The sequence below is a fragment of the Ambystoma mexicanum genome, chromosome 2p (assembly GCF_040938575.1).
Source record: "Ambystoma mexicanum isolate Mex_15411 chromosome 2p, UKY_AmexF1_1, whole genome shotgun sequence".
NCBI lineage: Eukaryota > Metazoa > Chordata > Amphibia > Caudata > Ambystomatidae > Ambystoma > Ambystoma mexicanum.
In genome coordinates, this window is record NC_090923.1 from 283,781,733 (window position 1) to 283,808,270 (window position 26,538).

Genomic DNA, 26,538 nt, shown 5'->3' on the forward strand with positions numbered 1-26,538 from the left:
GGATTTGATAAGAATTGTGGGTGTGGTATGGTTTAAACGGCGGCGCCAAAAGAGGCTGTACCGTTCTTTCTCCCCTTTATCACCAATGCGTCCAGCTCCGCATACTATCATGCACCTATGCTGAAAATGCGGTAATGCAAGGTTGCCACCTTGTGCCACATTCTGAAATAACGTTGTTTGCCCATTTCTCTGCTGTAATACTAATTACGCACGTATATGCAACAAACACATTGACTCCAATTAAACCCAATAGCCCTAAATGTAATGCCAGTTTCGATGACTGTCCTGCCTTTAAATAGCCAATACTTCGGCGGAAGCGGCATTTTCTTTAAGTGGGACCCATTTGGGAGCTGGTGGCAGGTACACACAGCGCTCCCATGCCATGGTGAGCCCCACAATGCGTAGATTCATATAGCCGCTGTCTGCTTTGTATAATAAGCTATGTGGCCCTCTATATACGTATGTGTCACAGGCGGAGAGAGCAACAGATTGGAAGACAGATTTCAAGTTCTAGGAGCCTTTATTATAACAGAAATCGAAGGGCGGAGATTTGGCTAAGATTAAAGGGAACGAAGCAGGATAAATCGAACCCCCTTTCTCGGACCGTCATGCTCAGTCCTCCCCTCGCCCTAATGGCAGTGAACAAAAAGTCACTCGCATTATTTTTGGGTTTTAATAATGCCATGGCCCAAGACGATACTGAAAAGTATCTTAAAATATCAGACTGCTGGCCCCCTGTATTGGCACGAAAGCCCCCGCGCCAGCTATCAGGTGGTTTCATCAGCTCCTGGAGCACCGTTCTGTGGCAACACCATCGGCGAGTAGTCTATTTCTTTGTGCACTACCTCGCATTTCAGTTAACCAACTTGCATTTTTATTTAGTTTTTTGTTTCAAACACCCTATTCGTTGGTATTCTTTTCATTATTCGTTATCCCACTTTCCTTGGAAAAGGCATTTGGATTAGGGGACCAAGTGTCCCGCTTCAACAAAGTAACTGATAATGTTTTGCATCATCCAGCCAGCATGATACGATATCTGCTAAGCGTGTAATAAATAACCTAATACCCACAGATTTCTAAGCGCGGTCGCGGGAATCGAACCTGTGTTGCTCTGTGTCGCTGAGCTAGACTCCCGAGAGACTCCCTCGCGCCAAAAGATCCCTGCGGCGAAACGTCCCACGCCGATCTGGCCACGCCGCTACGTCCTGCTCAGCACAGGCGGAAGCATCGACACTGGCGTTGCATCCCACAAATCATACACATTGTGTGCAAATACAACCTTAATACCTTCTTTTTTATTAGAACATGGACTGTTGCGGTCTTGCTCAAGTTATCTTTTAATTCAGGCTCTAAAAAGGACAGAGCAACACGTTTGGTGTGAATAACGTGTGTGAACAACGAATAAAAAACGTCCAACATTTTTTGATTGGGTTGTTGTAACTTGTATCGCTGAAAACTAACCAAAAAAAAATCACTAGAAAAGCGCATTTAAAACTTCCCTCATTAAACCAATCAAAATAAAACCCACTTACTGCCTGATTGAATACATGGTTCTGTCATATCGACAGGCATTTTTACATGTGTTTTTACATGTGTTTTTACAAACACATTGCCGAACAAAGTAATCAACCCCCCCCACCTAACCCTTTTTGTCCACCTATTTTTAACTGTTCCCGACCCCCAAACCCTTATCTGCCCTTTCCCACCCCTGCCCAAAATATCGATGATTTTTTTCAGCAAAGTGTTTTCGTAAAGACACCGTCGAAAAAACAACGTTGCACCGAATTAATGCACCTATTTGGATATTTCAAGCCATGCACACCGATCCCATCCTACATCAAAGAGGAAAAGGAACACTAAGAATTCGGTTTCAACCCAGCATGGGGTTCCAGCGGCTCTTTTTGGTACTTAATGGAAACTTTGCATCAAAGGTAACCAAGGCGATCGCGATTGGGAATAAGGGCCCTATTGGAAGTGCCAAAATACAACTAATTAATATGCACCAACCTGGAGAAACAGGCGCAGGCACTGTGTCCTTTCTTTAATGGCAAACACTGCCTCACCGCTAAACAATGCGAACTCCATTAGTTTTGTTTGATATCCCACACAAGATGCATCAATGAACCAAAACTAAGGCTAGTGGCAGAAGGCGTGTTGTCCCCAGGGCATTTTTAAGACGTTCAAGTGGCCAACAACTGCCACGAGCAAAGAAACATCCAAGATGAAAAAGCACATTACACCAGCACACGTGTTCAGTGGTGCGCTGGCCACCTGCACATGTGTTCGGTGGTGCGCCGGCCACCTGCAGATGAGTTCAGTGGTGCGCCAGCCATCTAAAAGAAGTACATTCCACCTGTAGATGTGTTCAGTGGTGCGCCGGCCATCTAAAAGAAGTACATTCCACCTGCAGATGTGTTCAGTGGTGCGCCGGCCATCTAAAAGAAGTACATTCCACCTGCAGATGTGTTCAGTGGTGCGCTGGCCACCAGCACATGTGTTCAGTGGTGCGCCGGCCACCTGCAGATGGGTTCAGTGGTGCGCCGGCCATCTAAAAGAAGTACATTCCACCTGCAGATGTGTTCAGTGGTGCGGCGGCCATCTAAAAGAAGTACATTCCACCTGCAGATGTGTTCAGTGGTGTGCCAGCCATCTAAAAGAAGCACATTCCACCTGCACATGCGTTCAGTGGTGTGCCGGCCATCTCAAAGAAGCACATTCCACCTGGAGTCACGTGACCCTTCTTTGACCACACCTACAGGAAGAACTATAAGAGCTGCACGCAGCGGCCCTTGCGGCGTGAAGCCCGCAGTGGAGTAAAGGGCGCGGCTGTTGTTGGCTGTGCGGCTGTGTGCGGTAAGTACTCGCTCCTAATAATATATCTGGCTAAGACACTATCCTACTGTTATCCTCCCCATCGAGTGATATAACCCTTCAAATGGAGCCCATCAAACCACGAACTCGCCTCCAAGGCAAATTGGATGAAACGCTATCCTTGGCAAATAATGGTCCTACTAAAATAAATACAAAAGGACAACGAACCCTGAAATGATCTTCCCCTCCGCATGTAGATTTGGCGTTTGATTCACAGCAAGCAGATCACCAGGCCTCGCATTTAACAGCAATTCATCACTCTTCTGGAAATGCAATGCCAGTAATACAGTTAATCCAGAATACCGAGCCGGATCCTGTCTTGCCGCCACTTCCGCTCTTCCAACCTGCGCAAGTGGAAAGTAATTCTATATTTGACGACCCCAGCTATTCACAAACCCTTAGGGATCGAGCGAAACTTGCAAAACAACAATGGCAATCTTCTTATTTATTAAACAAAACGACTGTCAATGACAATCCAGAACCACTCCCAGCTCGTACTGCACGGTTATCGCTTGATATGACTGAAATCAATGCAATCATGGATTCCCAACAAAAAAGAGAAGACATTATCGGAGCTAATCAGAATTTAACAATAGCTCCAAAAATAAACACATCGACCCCAATTGTCTCTAAGGGTCTCTATGCACATATCAAAACCTCTCCAAAGACTATTCAAGATAATATAGAGCATGACTCGTTCTTACCTCCTAAGATGTCTGAAGTAACAGACGACTTTCAAGACCAACCAAACAGACTACCTACGACGATGTTGGAGCTACAAAACTCGCTAGTCGCTGTACTTTCTGTAGCTATGATTCCTTTTTTAAAATTACAAGAAGCAATGGTAGATTCTACCAAAGATCAAGCCACTCTACTGGCAATGATTATGACTAAGCAAACGTATTTAGAAAGTTTTATTGGAACTATCCATGAACGTTTAAATCATGAGGCGGAAACATCGAGGATATGGCAAAGCCGACTCGCCGAAGTCGCAAGATCAGATCGTGCCGAGAAACAAAATTTAATGGAGACTGTTTCCTCCATCACAAAAAGAATGCTAGATGAAAAAATAAAGAAACAATCGCTAGTGCTGCCCTCTCCTGCAAGTCTAGCAAAACAATCTCAAACTATTGACAGCACTGTACAAACTGACGTTCCAAAAACAGAACAACGACACGATTTTGAAGTACAACCAATCAATAGCGGTACACTAGATCCAAATCATATGATGCCTACTCCTAACTCTGAACCGCCGGCATGTATTCCTTTTGACATCTTTGATTTGACTAAACGAGGCTCAGTGGGAATATCACCTCTTCCAAAAACAAACAAAAAGAAACCCACAAAAAAAATACAAACGGGGTCACGGGCCTTTTTAAGAAAAATGCAAATTGTACAAAAGTCCGTGCAAGAAAACACAATCAATACCGGAAGGGAAAAACAAAAAAAGTTTAAATCTAGCAGCCTGTCAGCTGTTGCTGCCTCTACGTCAAGTGATACTGGACCAACCTCATCCAATAAAGATGTGGACAAATTGCAATCGGAACCACTAGATGCACTACTGGCCGTTATAAATCAAGACGCCCCTAATAAAATCATTGCATCAGTAATCGATGGCGAGAATAACTCTGATGACGTTACAACTCTTGAAGTTGTGACACATAAGACGTTCAGCTCTATAGATCCACAAGATGAGATCTTTCTTGTGCTGGACGAATGTAAAGAATCTTCCTTTGATTCTGTGGACTCGAGTTACACCTCTAGGCACTCCTCTATTATTTCTTTAGAATACTCAGAAGTGTCCGAGGATGACTCAGGGTCACAGTCAGAAGTGAACCAGAAATCAAGTGACAACATGTCTCGTTCAGCTCAACCGGACCCTCCACTGATTAGACCGACCTTTCTTAATTGGAAAACAAGGTCTCTTGCTTTCAGAATTTCTCTAGCTTCCTGCGCAGCAAGTAATGATGAGGCTGTAATATTGAATAGAGCAAATGTATTACGCCTCCTAAATGCTATTCCACAAACGGCGGATATTAAATCCCGAGATATAGAAGTAATTCTATTTCCTAATAAAAACAAAATGGATTCTGTACAGATAGATTTTTATTCCGAAAAACTTATGAATCGTGTATTGTCTACTACAAAACAATTGGAAATCCTGGGATTTGAAGTTAAAAAAATTACTGTATCAAGCCTTTTGGCTTTGAACAAATACACTCACAAACTTGCGATAATGGACTCCTATCGTCATAATAAAACAATTGTGTACAACAAAACCACAAAATATAATGAGGAAAATTCATTATTTGATCGAAATGAATTTACAAAGAAACGCGGGATAGGGAGAGATCTAGAACGGTCCCTCGACACAAATGTACTATATAACGATCATCGGTCCACGACCAAGAAAACATACTTATAACAATCAACAAGAAATCCAACACAACTGAGCGTGATTTCACTATGCTCGTGGAACACTCGAGGCCATAAACATCTTTTTAATGAAGGATCATCTGTGCTTTCTGAAACTGAGATAATATGTTTACAAGAAACCTGGCTGAAAGAGGAGGTAGTCTGCGAAGGGTTCATTACATTATCAAACCTTGCAATCTCCTCTCAACTTGGACGTCCAGCCTCAGGTATGATGATCCTAGTGAAAATCAATCCATTTTGGAAAATTATAATGAGAAAGAACATCCATCCTTGGGCTCAGTTTGTGACCATTCTTATTTCAACTTTATTTACAGACCAAGATCAATGTAAGGATAATAACTATATCACTATATTTAACATATACTGGAATCCGTCAGCAATGAACGACCATAAATTCCTGGAATCCATACTGGACGAAATTGATAATATTGTCTTACTCAATCATAGAACGGTCTTTTTAATTGTAGGGGATTTCAATTTCCACTTATTTGACAAACAAGGCCAAAAACTGGACAGAAATGCATTATCAGAGAGAGCAAAAAAATGGGTAAAAGAATTATCGATCCGTAACATCACATTAATCGACCCTGCTGTGGACAACAAAGGAATCCCGATTCCAACATGGTCCCGTAACAACACAAATTCTATTATTGACTACATTTTTTCATCAGAAGGTTTGAAAACTCTAATAACTTCGATTGAAAATCTTCCTCAACCTTCCAGCGATCACCAACAAATAAGAATCACTTGGGATTCAGCAACATTAAAATATCCACGAATAATTTTGCCACCTCTCGAGATTAATAATGCTCTTAATAGAATTCGTATTAAAAATCATCAAATACCTGAGTTACTGTCAACTTTTAAAGATTCTACACTTCATGATCATGCAAAACTTAACTATAGTTGGATTCTCGAGAAATACCATCATCCATCACACTAAAAAAACCATCCTATTGTCTGTCATAAGCATCAATTCAATCTTGAAATTGCCCAGAAGAAAAAGAAGCTTCAAAAACAAATTAGACAATTAAAAAAATTGAAAGAACCTGACTTTGAGACCAAAATAAAAAAAGAAAAACAAAAATATTCTAATTCAATTAAAACAATTAAAGCTCTAACTAAACAGAATGACGCTGAAGCAATTTTAGCGGCTCTAAAAGACAAAAACTCAAGGAACTTTTGGACTCTGCTGAATCCTGCTTCTAAAGTAACCGCTATGACCCAAGAAGTCGAAGCTCAAGAATGGATAAAGCATTTTACATCCTTGTATAACACCTATCCAAATGCGTCTCTAATTAATGAAATGCAAAACAAAGAACCTTGGAATCTCAACTGGGATGTGGAGGATATAAGAATTACCATCATGGAGTTGAATCCTTCCAGAGCACCGGGACCCGACGGTCTATCTAATGCTACCCTTAAAGCAAACCCGCATGAATGGGCATCCTTCTTTTTTCTTCTCCTCCAACTGATAGAAAAAACGAAACAAATTCCGCAAAGTTGGACGTTTGCCGTTTTGATTCCCATCTACAAAAATGGAGACCGCAAATCCCCTGCAAATTATAGACCCATAGCCCTGTTAGATCCCTTGGGCAAATTATTCGCAGGATACCTTGTTAATAAACTCACCAATTGGGCAATGGAAAATGACAAACGAGACCAAAGACAAACTGGCTTTATCAAGAAAGTTGGAACAAATGTGAACTTATTACTCCTGAACCTGATTAAACATGAGGCGATACAAAAAAAACATCAAATATATGTAATCTTCATAGATTTAAAAATGGCCTTTGATTCGGTGAACAGGTCAAAGCTATGGTCCAAACTGACAGCCTGGGGTTGCCCAGACTCTATCTTGCACCCCATCATGCAACTCTATTCAAATACTTCTGTTAGAGTTCGCTTAACGAACGACGGTACAGTTACTTCTCCTATTCAAACCTCCAATGGCCTGAAACAAGGATGCCCTTTGGCTGCCTGCTTGTATAATTTGTATACATTTGACTTTAGCAAACAAATCCAAAACTCGGTAGCAAATCCTCCTAAAATCAACAACGAAACTGTTCAGACTTTAATTTATGCTGATGACATCATCATTCTGGATAAGACTATAGCGGGCTTACAAAAATCTCTAGATAAAACCCAAGAATTCATGCAGGAGAACGATCTAGTGATTAATTGCAACAAAACAAGGACGATGAGACTCGCCCCGCAGAAAACCGATAAACCCAGCCTAAAAATATTCTTAGATGGGAATGAGATCGCCATGACAACCTCGATGAAATACTTGGGCGCGATGATCAACTCCTCTGCAAATGAACAGGAATGGAAAAATTACTTAGAGGACAAAGCCAGATCTCTGGCCAGACAAGGCTGCTTCTTCCATAGGAAGTACGGCACATATTCTTTTAAACCAATAATAGCCTTCTACAAACAAAAAGTAATTCCTGTTCTATCGTATGCTTCTGAATCCCTCATCAACTATGAATCCATTAATTGGACTAGATATGAAGCACTGTTTTGGAGAAAAACCTTATCCCTTCCAAGATCTTTTCCTATGGCTAGAATACGATTCGAACTAGCTCTCCAATCCATTAAATCCATCGTTCTATGGAAGCAAATGGACCTTCTTAGAAAAATAATCACAAAAGATAAGATCCCGTCATTGGAAATATTGAGAGAAAAAAAAAACCGCTTTCCACATCACAGCACTTACAAAATGGAGCTCTAAAATTAAAATGGAAATGCAAGCTGGCGATATATCTGAGGAAATGTTAATTAATAGACCTCAATATGCCAAACGCAAAATTCAGACGAACGACTGGATCCAAACCATCGGTGATCAAGACCAATACAAAAGACATCTAAAATGCCAAATAGAATCAAGAGCCTTACACGAATTACCTGCTTATCTAAACATCTTTCCGGATTGCTATATCCGTGACCTGTTCTTCCGATTTAGGCTGAATATCCTACCAACACAAGAGTATCAAGCTATGATTGATAAAACAAACAGAATAACACCATACTGCCGTTTTTGCAAAATTGCAACCAACAAAGAAACTTTATTTCATTTGGTTATGGTCTGCACGGCCTTGATAGACCAAAGATCACTACACAGAGACTATTTTGGTATATCAAATAAACAACTAACAACCAGTGAAAGATGGGACAATCTGCTAAGAGGTCAAGATCAAAAGTTAATTTTAACAATTATTAAATTCTGGATAGCTATTAACAAATGACATTTGAAACGCACGAAGGAAGCAGAAACAAGGATTATATGAGATTCCTATTTTATAATGTCACTTTGTCTAGTTTCTTTTGTTGTATTTTATTTTTTATGAAGAAATGAAAAGTTTGTAAAATCAAACAAAACATTTTAATAAAAAAAAAAAAAAAAAAAAAAAAAACATTCCACCTGCACATGCGTTCAGTGGTGTGCCAGCCATCTCAAAGAAGCACATTCCACCTGCACATGCGTTCAGTGGTGCGCCAGCCATCTCAAAGAAGTACATTCCACCTGCAGATGTGTTCAGTGGTGCGCCGGCCATCTAAAAGAAGTACATTCCACCTGCAGATGTGTTCAGTGGTGCGCCGGCCACCTACACATTTTCAGTGGTGTGCCAGCCATCTAAAAGAAGCACATTCCACCTGCACATGCGTTCAGCGGTGCGCTGGCCATCTAAAAAAAGATCATTCCACCTGCAGATGTGTTCAGGGTTGCGCCGGCCACCTGCACGTGTTCAGTGGTGCGCCAGCCACCTAAAAGCACATTCTGCAGATGTGTTCAGTGGTGCGCCGGCCACCTGCACATGCGTTCAGTGGTGCGCCGGCCATCTAAAAGAAGCACATTCCATCTGCATACGTGTTCAGTGGTGCGCCGGCCATCTAAAAGAAGCACATTCCATCTGCATACGTGTTCAGTGGTGCGCCGGCCACTTGCACATGCGTTCAGTGGTGCGCTGGCCATCTTAAAGAAGCACATTCCACCTGCACATGCGTTCAGTGGTGTGCCAGCCATCTAAAAGAAGCACATTCCACCTGCACATGCGTTCAGTGGTGCGCTGGCCATCTAAAAGAAGCACATTCCACCTGCACATGCGTTCAGTGGTGTGCCAGCCATCTAAAAGAAGCACATTCCACCTGCACATGCGTTCAGTGGTGCGCTGGCCATCTAAAAAAAGATCATTCCACCTGCAGATGTGTTCAGGGTTGCGCCGGCCACCTGCACGTGTTCAGTGGTGCGCCGGCCACCTGCACATGCGTTCAGTGGTGCGCTGGCCATCTAAAAGAAGCACCTTCCACCTGCAGATGTGTTCAGTGGTGCGGCGGCCACCTACACATTTTCAGTGGTGTGCCAGCCATCTAAAAGAAGCACATTCCACCTGCACATGCGTTCAGTGGTGCGCCGGCCACCTACAAGGGTTCAGTGGTGCGCCAGCCATCAAAAAGCACATTCCACCTGCAGATGCGTTCAGTGGTGCGCCGGCCATCTAAGAAACATTGACAACAACCCCAATAGGCCTGGGTTCACAAACGGGCTTTGCCAATGTTAGTTTTGATAAATGGGCACGACATTGGGCAACGCACCACACCACTCAGCTAAAGGCTGCTCGTCAACAGATCAGCCATCGGTATCCCACTTTGGAAACTTAATACAGCACTTTTTGTTCCAGGAAACCCCGCTATTAGAAGTTCACACATTTTCTTCCTGTCTATCTTAAATGTAATCGACGTAGGGCTTATGCAGGGGTTCAGCCAGGATAACTCCTCCCCACACTTTCCGGTGTGTGTGGGTGGGTGGGGGGGGGGGGTTGGGGGGACTACACTTGCCAGTTTGTGTCCCAGTGGGTGTGCGTCTCCTAGGCCCTTGCGATGCGGATATCATTTCTTCAGTCCATTGAACACGTGTGTATAGAAACACGTGTTGAATGAGTCACATTTTCTGATTTAAGACCCAAGTGTGTAGTAACCATTTACGTGCAGAAATGGTACCACGATAGATGTGTGATGTAACGAGGACAAACGGCATATGCTGCACCCAACATATAGTATAGTACATATACATTGAACACATCTTCTGTTTAAATTGCAACCAAGCAAAGAGTTATCACACAACACTCCACAATAAAGTGTCAATTTAATATGTTATGAGAAAAACAAAAAACATTCCAACCGCTACATACGCGATCTCAATGTCACTAGGCCTACTAAGATCGTTGTCTTGTCCTCCCTTTGTTGTCCCCCCCCCCTTGCCTCGTCGCGCCTTGAAACACTTGTGTATAGGCGCGTCATAAATGTAATGGCATGGTAACAAATAGAATAATTGTGCATGCATTGGCAAACACACATGCGTGTGCTTTCCAAACCTTAAACAGCAACACAAAAATGCCAGCAATTCCACAACTGGTCAAGTAATAACATTGCAACCAAGCTGCTGCACAAGCCTGTGACAAAAACTGAAGCACAGAGTCACAGCCAGAGGGTTCCTTGAGTCAAACAGACCAGGGGCAGCCGTTTCCTCTGGATGCACGCCTCAATCTGCAGAGTGCCCACCTATTAACAGCTTCTGGCAGTGCTCGCTCACACAGCCAATGATGGACCCACAGTACACAATGCTGCCCATTAGCCGCGGCCTACCAGCGGTTAACTGCTGGTGCAAAACCCTTTTACATTTGAAGTAACACATTTACAGCCCTATCTTTCAGGTGAGCAAACGTGGCAATGGGAGCTTGTCTGCTGGTACACTTGCATGGGACTGAACAATGCCCCCGTTTAACCACTTGCAGTAATCTGATGGAGTAGGCATGTGTCATTGTCAGATTGCACAGCACCACCAATCACCGGCCTATCGTTACACAACCATACCTGTGGTTTGGCGCCCAACACTGCATATTAAAACCTTTGATAGAGGACGCCTGCAAACCGATTGCTGGTGCTGGTCTCCACAGAGCTGCACAATGCCATGGTACATAGATTAAAATGGCGTCTTCCCCGCATGCATTCCCTAGGCCCGCCTCACCAAATGTTTGTCAGTGTTTAGCCAAGCACTATGGAGCAGCCTGCTCCCTTTACAGAACCGGAAGAATAAATAGGAGTGCAGCACCCTGGTAGAATAAAATAGCACGGCACTGAAAACGCTGGTGAAAAATAAAGCACAGCTTCATAGCCATGTTTTCCTCCTTGACCAAAGTGACACGAGGGAAGTGTGGCTACAGTTACTTGTGGCAGACTACTCTTCACCGCCTAGTAACCATGTGTGATGGCCCTTACAAAATGGCCACAGCAATAACAATGCGATTGGGGAAGCCATGACACCACAGCCCTTCACTTGGAGTCAGGCAGCCAGCATAAGTTGCGCCAAGCAGACAAAAAGGAGAAGGAACTGCATTTAATAAAGAACACTGCTGCAATTTTCCCAAATCCGTTCCATGGAAGAAAATTGCAGCAATGCCAAAGCTCCATTGAACAGAAGTCAGTCTCCAAAATACCAACAGCCAAATCTCTCATTTTAGCAGAGCTTTAAACTTTTAAAGATGGAACATGAATAAGCCACATTCACAAGACTGGAACATCATGCCAGTAGCCTGACTTTAACCTTATGTCAAGGCTGGCTGCTAATTTTTTTTAAGTTCCCACGACTAGGTGCAATACATCAGATACAAGTACCAGCTAGACTAGGGCCAGGCTGTTAGGCCAATACAAGCCAACAGAACAAACCGCATTCAGTAGCGTTAAGCAGCTTATTACAGCCTCCGTTTCAATTTAATGTAACAGCATAATTACGTTACCTACTCAGTTTTCCCAGTTCGGGATAATTATAACCTCCCCTCCCTGCAGTGCTCTTTTAATACCCACTTAGCCAGGTCAAATAACTTGTGGGAAAGTGTCATTTGTGTGCCTTCTGCCACACAAATTGCCACGAGCCAATAGAAAGGAGTCCCCACAAAGATTGGTCGTGGGTCAAATCACATGAAATGTGACACTAGGAAAATATGTAAATAAGCCGCTCTGGGGTGCATTGTGGGTGAGGGGACTCACAAGCTAACCAAGCATTCAAAAGGCTCATCTCTTGAGAGCAAACTGCCATTGTTCTAGTTCTGTTTTATCCTGCAAACAAGACGTTGCATAGTGATTTGAACGATATAAAACAAACACCACCAAAAGATGTACGTAATCAGTGTGGACTGTGCATGCTTTGAGAAAAAAAAAAACGTATGATTACATACACGAGGACTGTAATGCTTTATGCCTCTTCTGGAGCGCATCCCTAAGCACTGTACCAAGTGCTTTATCTTCAGATGTGGGATTGGGCCCTGGAACAGCAACTTCCGGGACCTGTGGGGAAAAAGTCACTGGAGTTTAGACTTCAGCACCACACTGCAGAACATGAACATGCAGACAGCACATCTAACGAGCCTGGCTAATGAGTCAAGACGTTGGAAAACCCGACGGGTACGCTTCAATGCCATTTGGCACCCTTCTACAAATGGAGCCTTGAAAATGGACAGGGCCAGTCTTTAATAATCAGTTTGAATCTAGGCTGGGCAGAATCTGCTCTTAACCCATCCCAGGCTTGAAAATGGAGCCAAGAAATGCCAAAAAAAAACCCTTGTTTCACCTCTCAGAGCCAGCATGGAGGGAGTACCAGGTGTAGGATTAGCTCTTAGCTCCTTGCTGCAAGTAGGTATTCTAGCAGGGTCATTGAAAGCAGATGGTAGGAGGAGAAGCTTGGCTGGATAGTCTTGCAAAAGAGGCACTAGGTTAAAAGCTCTGAGCAGTTATCCTCCTCCTGGCAAGCAATGCCACTAAAGCATCTATACCAAGACCAACCAAAGGCGTGCGGCAGGAAAGGGACCCACAGGCAAGTCTACATTATTTGTGATATAGCCTATCCATGGCATTTTGATGAAATTGCTGAATTCAGTTAGGAGACAGCACATACCTTTGAAATATTGAGATTGATGATAAAGGAAGTGACGCGGTGCAAAGACTACAGACAAGTAACATTGAAGTGAAAAGGACACCGTGCAAGATGAACCCAAGCGAGTAAAGCAGTTTAGTTGACATCTATATATTGACCAGGGTGAAACACTACAACATGACAAGGAAATGTAGCATGGAAAGGATGCAGGACTACTATGATGCAAGTTATCAATCAGTAGTAATATGTCTCCTGGCACTCATGGTAAAGGTTATGGCCGTGAACTAGAAAGACTAACAGACGGCTATTTTAGACTTGGAAATTTGAAGTCCTATAAAAACAATGCAGACTAAAAGGTTATTGCTGTCAGATGAACACACTGCACAATATCTCATGGAGGGAGTGCCGATCGGCCTCAAATAAGATGCTAGACCCAGAAAAATAGAAGACCAATCAAAACCATTCGATCAATTTCTCTGTACCAAGGAAATCGATGCCAAGCGCACAAATTCCTCAATCTAAAGAGACAATTAAGGGAAATGTTAAGGTAGAAAGGTGGAGAGGGGTGAAGGGCGGGAGGGTGCAGCACCTTGAAATGCTGTAAGCTTATCCGCAGTGCCTGGAAGGTTGCAGTTTCATCTGGAAGAGGTCTCCATTGGACTCATTTTTGATGGTTTACTGATTGTAAAGTGTGCAAGACAATTCCCCAACATCAGCTGTTCCAAGTCGGCAAGATCAAAAACTCAACTACCATGAAATTGCATCACTTCCTCTCACTAAAAACCCTCAGACTTTACACAAAACTGGAGGGGAAAAAAGGGAAAACACCTAAAAAAAAAAATCTGAGCACACATTCTGGGGCAAAGAAAAAGGGAATAGTGGGTGAACTGCACCTATGACTTACTATCCGGAGTAGTTCCTAAATGCACGGTTAGAGTAGTTTGGGAAAGTAAACCACATTACCCTTCCATCTATACACGCACTGTCTTTTTCCAGGCTCTCAAGTTAGACAACTAGTCTAGGCAGCTGCTCGCCCGTCCATTGTGTTAAGACTTACTCTTGCATAAATAATCACTAGCTGGAGCCACAGAACCTATCGGCCACTTAAGTGCTTTGCATTTAAACAGCACCTTTCGAACTGTCAAGGGACAGCTATCAACTGACTTTCAGGATCTCCATTTTATTCCTAACCTTGTTCTAGACGCCCTTTACTTTGACATAACCAGTGGCCCGGGTCTCCAAGACTGCCGCCACAAGACCAGCAGCTGTCAAATAGGCAAGCTTTTGTTTTCGCTCAAAGGTACAGTACGATGTAACCTCTGTTGAAACCATCATACTTTCAAGTCTCCAGATCTTCATTCGTAACAGCACATTGTCTTTCACTGTCAACTAGCTCAGCTCCCAGCTGTTGGAGCCATGAGAACCTTTATGGGGTCTAGAGGGGATTCTTTTTTAATGAGGTTCAGGTCATACAACCATCCAACTGAAGTTCAACTCACAGATGCTTTTCATCCTGTGTCTGGTAGTGTGGCCCGAGCCTCTTGGAGCAAAACTACCATTGTGGCCCATTGCACAAGGTCTTGACATGAACGCTCAGGAGAGGAGACATTACCAGCAATGTCCTCAGAACTTCAAAGTTAAATGGAGGTTCCAACACCCGAAGATGTATTATAAACAGAACGGCCTACTAACCTAGCAACCACTTTATTTTTGTTCTCCTCAGTTTGAATTGAGGGTTAACCAGCAACAGACATTTGACCCTAGTCAGAGGTTCATTCAGTGACAGCCACAGTACAAGTTTTGGCATTTGTTTATTGAATATCATCCAAGGCCATCTCATTGTTTAGCCTCTCCAATCAGGGACGTCATTTCATCAAAATGACAGTGGTAGCGGAAGTGACACCACATGACCCTTGACCTATGACATCACAGGAAGTGAGGTCATTTGACTCCACCCTAAAGTGACATCACAGGAAGTGATGGAACACGACCTTTCACCCCTTGACAAAACAGGAAGTGGCATCACATAGCATTCTTTCTTAGAACACTTTAAAAATATATGGTTACAATATCACTGTTTAGTGATATACATTTATATAAGGATGGATCACCAAATGTATCATTAATATCAGCGCATCATTACCAAATTACAGTCAATGCAAGCAGACGTCCAAGGCCAAATGATGTTTTATTATGTAGCACTTACGCTTAAGCGCTTCATATAGAACAAATATACATAATATCACCACACCTGTGTTGGCACTAATTTATCAACCTCAGCAGGATAAAATGCTGAGTTGACCTTGCTGGGAGTCGAACCTGCAACCTGCAGATCACACACATTGCAACAGCGAGCACTCAACCCACAGCCATTTTACCAGCTATAGCTATCTGAAATCCAGCCACTCTAGAAACAAAAAAACACATGCTGCTGGCCACAGCCCAGGAGCCTCAGATTAACCCTTTTTTCCTTTTCTTTAAAAAAAGATTACTTTTCTTAAATAAATGTTTTCATTTATTTGTATGGGGTAGCAGGGGAGACCACAGGGGTAGCATTGGAGACCTCGGGGACCCCTAAATGACGTCCCTGTCTCCAATGAGCTCCAATTTGGTACTTCCCCATCATTCTGCTCTCAATTGGCTGCCTGTATTTCCTCACAGTTGTCGTACAGCTTTCATTAAGGTAACTTCAATTCACCCTCCTTTAGCATGTGCATCCTCTGCTATGACCTTGTCGAGCACCTGCCTGTACCCCAGACAAACATGTCACGCAGGTCATTTCAGGCTTTTCCAGTAGTGGCCAGTGATGACACACAATGAGCAGTCTGTTCAGAGTTGGATTATCCGAATTCTCAGCAAGTCAATCCCCAAGACCTTGAAGTTCACCAATGACCACTTCATTGACCAACTCGCCAGGTTGACTTGTAAACCACCATTTAAAAGTGGCAATACTTTTGACTCTGGTTAACTTTGAGGCTGGACTGGTGACAGTAATCAAAGTAGACATTCATTTTGTGATGTCTCTAGATGGGAGGCTAGTAACAAAGTTAACTGCATAATGTATTTACTGTTTTCCACCAAGGAGGATTCTCCCCCCTCCCCAGCCCCAAATCATCTCCCTAAAGATACTTTGGCCAGGTGCTCGAGAAAATAAAAACAGGGGCAATAGTTGGTATCGTTGTTGGGTGGCCAGTTCCATTAAGAAAGGTCATTACACCCAGTTAGCCATCAAAGGCTTCTGCCATCTTGCACAGTGGTTTAACCAAACTGGGTCAGAATGATGCAAAAGCTTCCCAGCTCATGTGGTCAAACCCTTTCTAAGCAGAGATGGAAAAACGAATGAGTGCCACTAACACGGATGGTGACCTTAGAGGAGTGGAAGGAGGCGAGGCCGGCATCCCAATGGGTGCGAACATTAATGGGAGAAGAGGAGAGAGCACAGAGACCATATGTAGTGTCCATAGGTCTGGGAAGGGGACGACAAAGAGGATGTCCGTTAAAGTCTGCCTGTAGGAGGCACTGGTATAGGTGTCAGCGATAGGGAGGCCCGAGTTGGAGACCAGGCTGTCCTTTATAAACTTCTTCCTTCCAGATTTAGTGAGGAGAGCAGGATTGTTGATGGAGAAGCAGTTGAAAAAAGTAGGAGAGAGCACCCTAGAGTAGACGAGGAGAGTGGAAAGAGGGCAGGGGAGAGCACTATTTGGGGGGTGGGACACAGGGCAAGGTGCAAGCAGGCAAGACAGTGAGAAGGGAGACGGTTGAGCAGTTGGACAAGACGATAACGCTCACCTAAGTTTGAGAATCCTGAATAGTGGGAGAAAGGCCTAGGTTTCAGAATGCAATGTTAAATGCTGAACAATGCAAATGTTTAAAACAGGAGGAGAAACACACCCAAGTTTGAGAGTCTTCTAGTAGGACAGGGGTATGCAGGGGAGCCTGCGGGACTAACCAGGATGTTGACTGGCAACTGGCGTCCCCTTCGGAGACGTCTAGACACAAACAGGAGCCGCCAATGAGGGAGCCATCAATGAGGGAGCCATTCTTTGCCTAGGGGCCCTTAGCCACAGGGCTGCCGGACAGGGGGCTGGCCAGGGAAGGTCGGTGATAAAGAAGGAAAAGCCAATCAGGGGGGTTGGGAGGAGGGCGGGAGAGAAGTGGAGAGAGCGGAAGGAGGGCCAGAACAGTGGACATGGGCCGCGACAGGGAGAAGAGGGACATCACTATGCAGCTGATAAATTTCAAATTGCCCAGAGGGCACTCACCAGTGGATTCAACGGCGCTGCAATCACCCGCTCAGCCTAGAAGGAGCAGCCATTGTTCAAGTACCAAATAATTCAGTTTGTGGCGTACTTGGGAAATTTCAAATCTAATTCTGTAAGGCTATTTGTGCGTTGAGAACTGCGCATGTGCAAATTCATCCTTGCCCAGATGCAGCTGGAAATGCGCCCAGGGACAGTCTTTGTACATCAATGGAGTGATACCACCTCACAGCTATCCTTGCATAGAAGCCCTAGAGCCGTCTGTAACAGACCATCATTTGCTGCTTCAAACATTTTAATGTTCTGGTGAGTGTTGCAAAAAAAAGGAACTTGGCACCAAACCCAGTGTGCATTATGTACTTCGTGATTCACATATACACAAGCCTTTGACATTTGTGAAATGTGAATATCTGTGGTCACCTCTGGTGCAAACATGCTCTTTGCTTTAATGAAAAGCAGGCTGGAAAATTCACTGGTAGGCTTGCTCCCTTCTCCCTCAGAGGTATTTGGAAAGTACAAAGCACGTGTAGCATAGAGTCCATTTGACATAACATTATCAGAATGTAATGTGTATGTATATGGTTATTCTAGGTTTTGATAATGACCAGTGCAACATTCTTATTAGGACTACAATGTATACTAGCCGTGATCATTCGAAGAGAGCATTGTAAAAAACTACTGAACAGTGCTAGTACAATCACATTTACTTTAATACCTTCATGTGTCCTTCCTACTCTGCAAGGGTCATGTCAGATTAAAAGCTAGATCCCATTTCTTGCATAAACACCAATGCAATGTTTAATTGTGTGATCCCCATTCAACCGTGTGCTACAGTGTGCGCAAACACGAACTAAACAGAAATGAAAAGCTGTAGACCCTGATAGTTGGGAGAGATGACGTTCCTCAAAGTACACGAGTATGTAAACGTTGGTACACAGTATTAATATATACATTATGCAATTCATGTTTCGATGGCCCCAGCGACACAAAACAAGCTTTGGCAGATTGATTTTGATTTGCATTAAAACCAGTATGAAAAATATTTGGTATTCTAGTCACTTATGACCATTAGGATACACAAAGGTGTAATGTTATGGTACTTGACGTGTATACAGGAAATTGTTTTTCGTTGTTCGCTTTATAGATGCCCTAGCCTAGAAGATGGACATGACCATGTGGTAAAACTAAACTAATCCATAGCGGCAGAAAGCCATCCATCTGAAAAAGTATTTTATTTTTAGGATCCAACATTATCCACCTTGCATCTCAACAATGAAAAACTGCAGTGCCCCCTGCACCACAACCCCCCCCGACCCACCCCCCCCAGACACACACAAATATGTACCTTCAATTTCATAACCGTAGATTTTAGATGAATTCCTTTTCTGATTTCGTCCATCAGGTTGGGTTGCTCCTTGGGCGGCGTCTGCTTTTCAATGTTCGTTTCTCTGGAATTCATTAAGCTTCCAACCGAGCGAGGTTTATTTGGTCTTGCCGGTTTGGTTGGGATTGGTGCTGCAGGAGGTAGCATGGAATTAGGTGCAAGGGAATTAGGGATAGGCAGTGCTGACGGAACTAGAACGGGAGGGTGAGTTGGCAGAGTGGATTGCGACGCGTTTACATTGCAAGGAAGTTGCGGTGGCACAAGCATACCGGTATTCGAACTATTGTTACATTTTGGTAAAGGGGGGACTGCATTTGAATCAGTCAAAAGATTACAGTCATACATGGGGGGAGGAACAAGTGAACGGTTGGTTTTGAAAGATGGCGGCAGTGGTGGTGCAGGAGGTGGCAGCGGCAAAGCAACAGAATTTACTGACCTACAATTGAGAGGCGGTGGGAGAGTTACAGGGGCAGAAACAATTGCAGTCTTTAGGAACGACGGCAGTGGTGGTGGAGGAGGGATAGGAACAGAAACTGCGGCACAACCATCAGAAGGAAGTAATGGTGGGGGCACAGAGGAGCAATTATTTGAAGGGGGAGCTTGGTGAATGGGCGTCCCTATTGGGTGGTCCAAAATAGAATTGTTTTCCAGCGTAGAACCGTTCGGATTTAACCCAGCTGATGCATCTGTACAAAAAAAGAAAATCCATCAGAAATGTGGAATAGCTCATAAGCAACTCAAATGAAAGATTTACTTTAAAATCCTTATATTAAAACAATGAATTTGGTCGTAATGGTGACGACATGTTCTCCTTGAGTTTCTAAAACCAATCTGTGCTACTTGAAAAACACGCCGACCGCCTCTCACTTTATCTCTAAAACCCAGGACATCTTGTCCACCCTCTCCTCCACTCACCTTCATCTCCCCTCTTCTTGCTGACCCACCTTCAGCTATCCCCCTCACTCTTTCTCCTGCTTTCCTCTTTTCTCCCCTGATGAGGTTGCTAGACAAGTGTGATCTATGAAAGCCTCATCAAAACGGGTCTGTCCCAGTTCCTCAAAAACCATTAAGGACCACATCGATGCCCTCACACCGGCCCTTGCAGATTTCTGCAACCTCTCCTTTGCCTCTGGATCTTTCCCCTCCCCTCTTGTGCATACTCCCCTCAAGAAAGCCACAGCTGATCCTTCTTGTCCGGATAACTATCGCCCAATCTCCATTACACTTTTGGATAAGCTCCTGGAAAAGCTTGCCATCTTTTAGCTTAACCTTCATTCCGATTCTGTTGGCTCCATCCATGACCATCAATCTGGCTTCAGAGCTGCCAGAAGCACAGAAACTGCTCTCCTGAATATCCGTGAAGACCTGCTCTCCAACCTTGACGAACATTCCCTCTGTCCTTATCCTACTCTCTCGACTCTGCTTTCGACATGGTCAACCATAGCATCCTGCTCAACAACCTGGGTGTCACCTATCAGGCTCTGGCCTGGCTGACCCCTTTCCTCTCTGATCGACACTACCAGGTAGAACTTCTCTTCCATCTCCCTCTCTACCTTTGGTGTTCCTAAGAGGTCAAACCTCTCGCCCTGGTTTTTCAACCAATACCTGGCAACTCTGGACTATTGCATTTCCTTTTTCTGCTCAAATTTCCAATGCTATGCTGATGGCACCCAACTTATTTTCAGGCTTCCTTCAGCCACCTCCTCTCCTTCTCCCATTTCTGACTGCCTAATTGCCATTCAAAATTGGTGTCCCGCCAATTACCTTTGTTTAAATGCCAACAAGACTGAGATCCTCCTCATTGGTACACCTTCACCATCCTTTCCTCACTCACTGGCCGGCCTCTTGGCCCTCCTCCTGCTCCTACCTGCGAGGCCAAGAACCTTGGGGTCATCTTTGACTCCGCACACATCTCGGACATCTCTAAAAAGTCAAACTTCTTACTTTGACTCCTTAGAGGTCTTCTGCCTTTCCTTCCCTCAGAAGTTTAGTGTTTCCCAAGCTCCGATTACCTCTAGGTTGGACTACTGTAACCGCCTCTTTCTAAATCTACCTGCCTCCACTCTTTACAACTAATCCAGAACAGAACTGCAAGATTTGTCCTTGGCTTAAAGCCCTGGGATTGTATCTCTCCAGCTCTGAAATCCCTTAATTGGCTCCCAATGGACGCAAGCATTACATTTAAAACCCTCTGCATTGTCCATAAGGTTTTGTGGGGCCTGGGCCCAAAATACCTTTAACTAGCCCTACCGTAAATACCTCCCCTCTCGGGCCTTTCGCTCCTCTACTGCCAACTCCCTCAGGGTCAGTCGTTTTTCAAAGAAAAGAGCTGGCGGTAGATCTCCATCTTCGGCTGGGGCCTCCCTTTGGAACAGCCTCCCTGTCACCTTGAAACTGGAGAACCATCTACAGTTCCGAATGCACCTCAGGACCTTCCTCTTTGCTTCTGCCTTTGCTCCTCTTCTCCCATGCTGACTTGCTTTCTCTCTCGGCACTGTGCACCTGGTCACACTTTGTCCTTCAGGTCAAGGTACCCGTCACCCTGCCACCCCCCTGCACTGCCTCCTGGCCACCCCATGCACTGGGGCCTGTACCTGTACCCATACAGCCCCCCACCTATGCTTTTTCTGCACTTATCAGATACACCCTTTCTGACTTACCTAGCAGTTTGCCACTTTCCGGCTTCACTACTGTGCATCACCTTTCTTTTTTATTGGACTTATTTTTTTTCCTCTATCCTATGTTCCACACAATCCATTTTCTCCCACCTTCAATGCACTTCCCCTTTTTTCCCTTCCCCATGCACTTGCGCGTTCTCAATGTCACTGGGCCTAGTAAGATCGTTCTTTGCTTCTCCCCTGTCCCCCTCCCTTCGCCTGGTCGCGCTCTGAAACACTGGTGTACAAGCGCGATATAAATAAAAAATGATATCATATCACTGCAGATCTGATTTCATAGTGATTTCTGAACCCAGTACAGCCCCGACCTGCTACCACACGCCATAGCTTTCTAACACTTGTGCAACAGACAGCAGGGTAGTACCATCCAGTCTGAAAAAAAGCATTATTGAAAGCATGGCATGTTACCACCCCGTTACAAATAGTCCCCAGTCATCATTGAAGTGAATCATGACCTAACAGATGAAGGAATACATAAAGTAAGTTTCCCCATCTTCTATATGTGCACAAAGTACCATGTGCTTTTGAGGCCATACATGGCCCAGTATGAGGTCAGGCAAAACGATCATACAAGTCGCTACAAGTCGCTGAATATTGTGCAAATAATGGCACATTTCAATCCTAAAAACTAGATCAAAAACACCAGAGCATAGTTTGGCCCTTCCTTACATATTCATTGATAAGTGCACAATCACAAATCTTGCCTATACAACATATTTAGCACAGACCTTTGGGACTTACTTTTCCAGCATCCAGTGTTATGTGGGCTGTTACATCTCTCACTGCCCACAGAACAGATATGCAGCGCCAGTTGGGGATGTCCATCCATGCGAACTCCCATACCGCCATATAACCGGCTACTCGCATGAGGTGTTTAAGTAAACAGGATAGTTTTAGAAATATTGACTTGTTATCGGTGGAACTATGTTGCCAGGTTTCTGAGGCAAATGGCAACCAACACAGCAAGGTGGACTCCTAGCTCCAACAGAACCTAACTGACAAGACTGCACAATTACATTAGACTACACCGAGTAACACAAAGTTGAATGCAGTCGGGAGACTGCTTCATAGAGATGAGGCAAACAGACTAACCCACTGCCCATACCTTTGAGGTATTATGGGAAGAGTGAAAATAGATTGGAGTAGAATCAACATTGCACAAACCCGAGTCTGGAGCTTTACCGGCAGGGAGTTAAGGGGCATAGTGGTCTCCACAAAGGGCTCCCGAGCCGGTTCCCTGCCAGGGTTCTCACAATGCCCTGCCCCCTCAGAGTTGCAGTGGGGGAAATGAAGTGACCAGCACCCCAGCCCTTAAAGGCTATAGGGAGAATGGGCAAGGGCCCAACGTTCACCAGTCAAGTTGTGAGGAAATTGGCTGCCAAGAAATTGAAGCAATGCACAGAAGCGGATAAAGGAGGGGTTCAGGGCATGATGTGACAGAAATTGAAGGGGCGAGTAGCAGAGATTGGAGGGGACCTTAGGAGATCAGGTGGTTGCATGGCAGGTTCAGGAGCCGCCACGGGGATACCAGAATACTGCACCATGGCAAGCTAATACCAAACCTGTAAGTGAACCAGGAGGACAGCATAGGAGAGGCAGTGTAAAGTCTGAATGAAAGGGGGGTGGCATGGTCACGTTGTAGAACTTTGGGGAATGCCAACTGGAAGAGGGGCTGCATGAGAGAAGCTAGCATTCCATGAGATGGAAAAGTAATGAGCAATAACAGGAAGCTTATACAGTAGCAGTTTCCTGGAATCCAGAGTCAACAAGGGTCTGAAGGAGGAAGTCATTCAAATTATCAAAGGCAGAAGATAGGTCCAGTATGGTTACAATGACTGATAGTTTGCATATTTGAGCAGGGGTTACAAAATGCGGGCGAGTGATGACCGCTTCGAAATAAAGATTAAAAGTATCTCCTCCTACCTGGACTTCGCTCCAGAACCACCTTTAACGAAATGATTCATGGGTTTTTGAAAAGTGACAGAGGAGAGAAACAGGATAGTTGGCAGCAATGTGAATAAGCAGAGGGATTTCTAGGACAGTTCAACTTTGAAGCAGGCTGGAAGACTGAAAAGTTTGAGGGAGGCGATTAGAACAGGCGTGGGGTTCTAGCTCAATGACCACTAGTAGGGCGCACTTGTCCATGAGAACTCACGAGATGTTGGCTGTTTCTAGGTTGGGTGCCACCTCATCAGAAATTGAGTAATGGGCATAAAGCTAGGTGGAAGGGGAAAGAAGCTGGGATGAGGACAAAGGATTTTTTAATCAATTTTATTAGTGCGAAAAGTCATTAGCAAAGATGGCACTTTGGTGAGCAAGAGCCAACATACCTGTAGTGTGTGGGTGGGAGCAGAGGAGCAAGTAGATTGAAGTAGGCGGGTTTGGGATGGCCAGAGTGAAGGAGTGGGTGTTCATCATGAGAAGAGGGCGTTGTATTTACACCACCTATGGATGCTGCGCTCAACCATTTTCAGGATGCAGACCTGGAATGACCTATGGCTAGTGCAAGGAGTAAAATGGCTCAAGATAGAAGAGTGATAAAAGTCAAAGGGTGAACATAAAGGAAAGCTATATCTAGAGATGCCCTGAACAGAGGCCTGGGGAGGAGCGAGATAGCAGGGAAAATCCGATGTCTGTCTGATGAAGGGGCCAGGTAGTCTGGCGTGAATGTGCTTGGTGATCCCAGGGATGGAGCGAACAAACGAGGGCAACCATGCTTAAGTGGGGACTAGTGGTCTGAAGGGGAGTGATAGTTAACATTGAAGTGGGGAGAGAATAGAAAGCCGAGCATCAAGGTAGTTGCCTATGGAACAAGGGACGATTGTGAAGGGAAGTGAGTGTTCATATAGGAGAGAGTACAAGTTATTGGGTTCGAGAGATTCAGGGAAAGTTGAAGAATTTTGCAATTACAGTGGAAAGTTACCTGAAGAGTGCTAGACTAGAAAAGCAGTTGATGGCCCGGGGGTCAACAGCTTAGGCTGGCAACATGGTTGGTGGCAGTGAATGCAAAGGAGTAGTTTAAAGTCACAGGGTGCACCTTGTTGACGGCTATGGCAAACAAAACGCTTCTTTTGGACGAGCAGTACGAGTGAGAAAAGTTAGATTCAGATTGTAGGGCTACATGGAAGCAGAGTGAAGGAGTGAGGAGTCAGATCCCCTAAAGCGGGACAGGATGGTTTATGAGAGGGATTTACAATTCTGAATCAAAAACTTAATCAAATACCTTATACAAGAGTATTGGGTGAAGGTGGATGGCAGAGGCATTATTCGAGAGTAGGGTAGCAGTGATTTGAGAACGTGGGTTAAGATTTGAGAACGTTGATTGGCCAGGTCGCCTTTTGTGAGTGGAGCAGAGGACAGAACACAGTAGAACGAGATGGAGAATATGGAGAGATACATGGGCTAGGTAAGGTGTCAAGATGCCATAGGGATCGGAAAAAATAGAAGGCAGAGCAGCAGTAAGGGTGTGAGGAATGCATTTTAGGGCAAATGGTAAAGAGCATTACGACAGGAAGTGGATTGCGTCAGGAGTAGTAACTGGATGTGGAGTGGTGAGTATTACTAGCTCTTGTTAAGAGGAACCAAAGAAAAGCATCTGGATACATTAAGGATCCAAAGAAAATACATCAGAAACAGTATTTCCAATAGCTGTAAAAGCTACAACCACAAAGGGAGGTAATCCAAGGGTCCTGAGGAGCATCAAAGATGGAAAGGGAGATCAGAATTTGGGGAACTCAAAGCGCAAAATCTTCCAAATAAGAGAAAATTATTTGAAATGTTGCTATCCAGATGGAAACAAGCAAAGAAGAGCTTCCTAAATTAAAACCCCTTTGTAAGAAATACAGTACTTCAAATGCTAGAAGTTTTCCTTCAGTCAAAAAGGTTCAACCACTGGAGTGGGAGTGACATGATCCGACATTTGTCTACATTTGAAGCCCTTCAGCCTTCGTTCAATAATAAGTGCTGTTTATTGATAATCTTTCAATCTTCTACAGGAGAGACTGAATGTTGAGGGTCAAAAAAGCTATATTCTGGAATATCAATAGGGAAAACCAGGATTCCTTCTAAAGCAAAATCCACAAATTGTCTCCGGAGGATAGCTCAGGGGCAACGTGCTCACCTTGGAAGCAGGACAACACGGAGCAACACAGGTTCGAACCCCGGGTCTGCGCTTAGAAACCACTGGGTGTTAAGTGTGTCATAAATAACCTATCATATCATATATACCATGGAATTTCAAACTTTCAGAATTTAGGCCATTACCCTGGTTATCAAGGAGAAAACAAGGGCATGGAAAACAGATAACCCTGCATCCTGAATAGGATATTCTGATGGCGGTGAAGGGTAGTGATCTAGAGGGACAAATGTCCATGAGATATGACCCAAGCACATTGCATATGTATTGAGAAACGTGTGTCAATGACAGGTCAGCGGATGATCAGCCTCTAAATTGCACACCCGAGGACAGAAGTCGGTAAGGACAGAAGCTTGTTCCCCGCCTACAGAAACTAGTGTAATATGATAGTTTTTTTATATAGCGCCTATGCACAATGTGTTTCAAAGCACTTCAAGGCAAGGGAGGGAACAAGGGAAAATACAATTACATTCTTACAGGCCATGAACAGCAAGGATGTGAAATTAACTATCCTACTCGGCCTGACGACATTTCAGTGCAAGAGCTAAGACATAGATAAGGAAGGGAGGGGGAGAGTGGGAAGGAAATGGAAACCGGCGACTACCATATTAGGCCTGAAGTAGGCTGAGGGGCGGGGGGAGCAGGGTAGAAAAATCAAGCAAAACGGGCAAAAACTGTGCGAGAAGACGGGGGCACAAGGGAACATCACGGGGGGAATAGAGGGGGTGGTGATGACCTCTGGGAAGAGAGGGAGTAAACACATGTTGGTGCATGCTTACCTGCTGTCTGAGCAGGGGGGTCGGGCCCTGGGCCCTCCTGGTCCGAACACGTGCAAACAGGAATAG

The 26,538-nt window shown here is 44.4% G+C and overlaps 1 protein-coding gene across 2 annotated transcripts in view; it reads right to left on the reverse strand.

The window, feature by feature from the left end:
- LOC138565871 (uncharacterized) overlaps positions 1-26,538 on the reverse strand; it is a 308,555-nt gene that overhangs the window by 64,352 nt on the left and 217,665 nt on the right. Inside the window, exons 7-8 of one of the 2 annotated variants that reach the window (XM_069643024.1) lie at positions 18,842-19,566; positions 12,543-12,651 (exon numbers count right to left, since the gene is read on the reverse strand). In XM_069643024.1, the coding sequence (XP_069499125.1) occupies positions 12,543-12,651; positions 18,842-19,566 (834 nt within the window). The remainder of the gene's footprint in view (positions 1-12,542; positions 12,652-18,841; positions 19,567-26,538) is intronic. The other variant, XM_069643025.1, reaches the window with a different exon arrangement.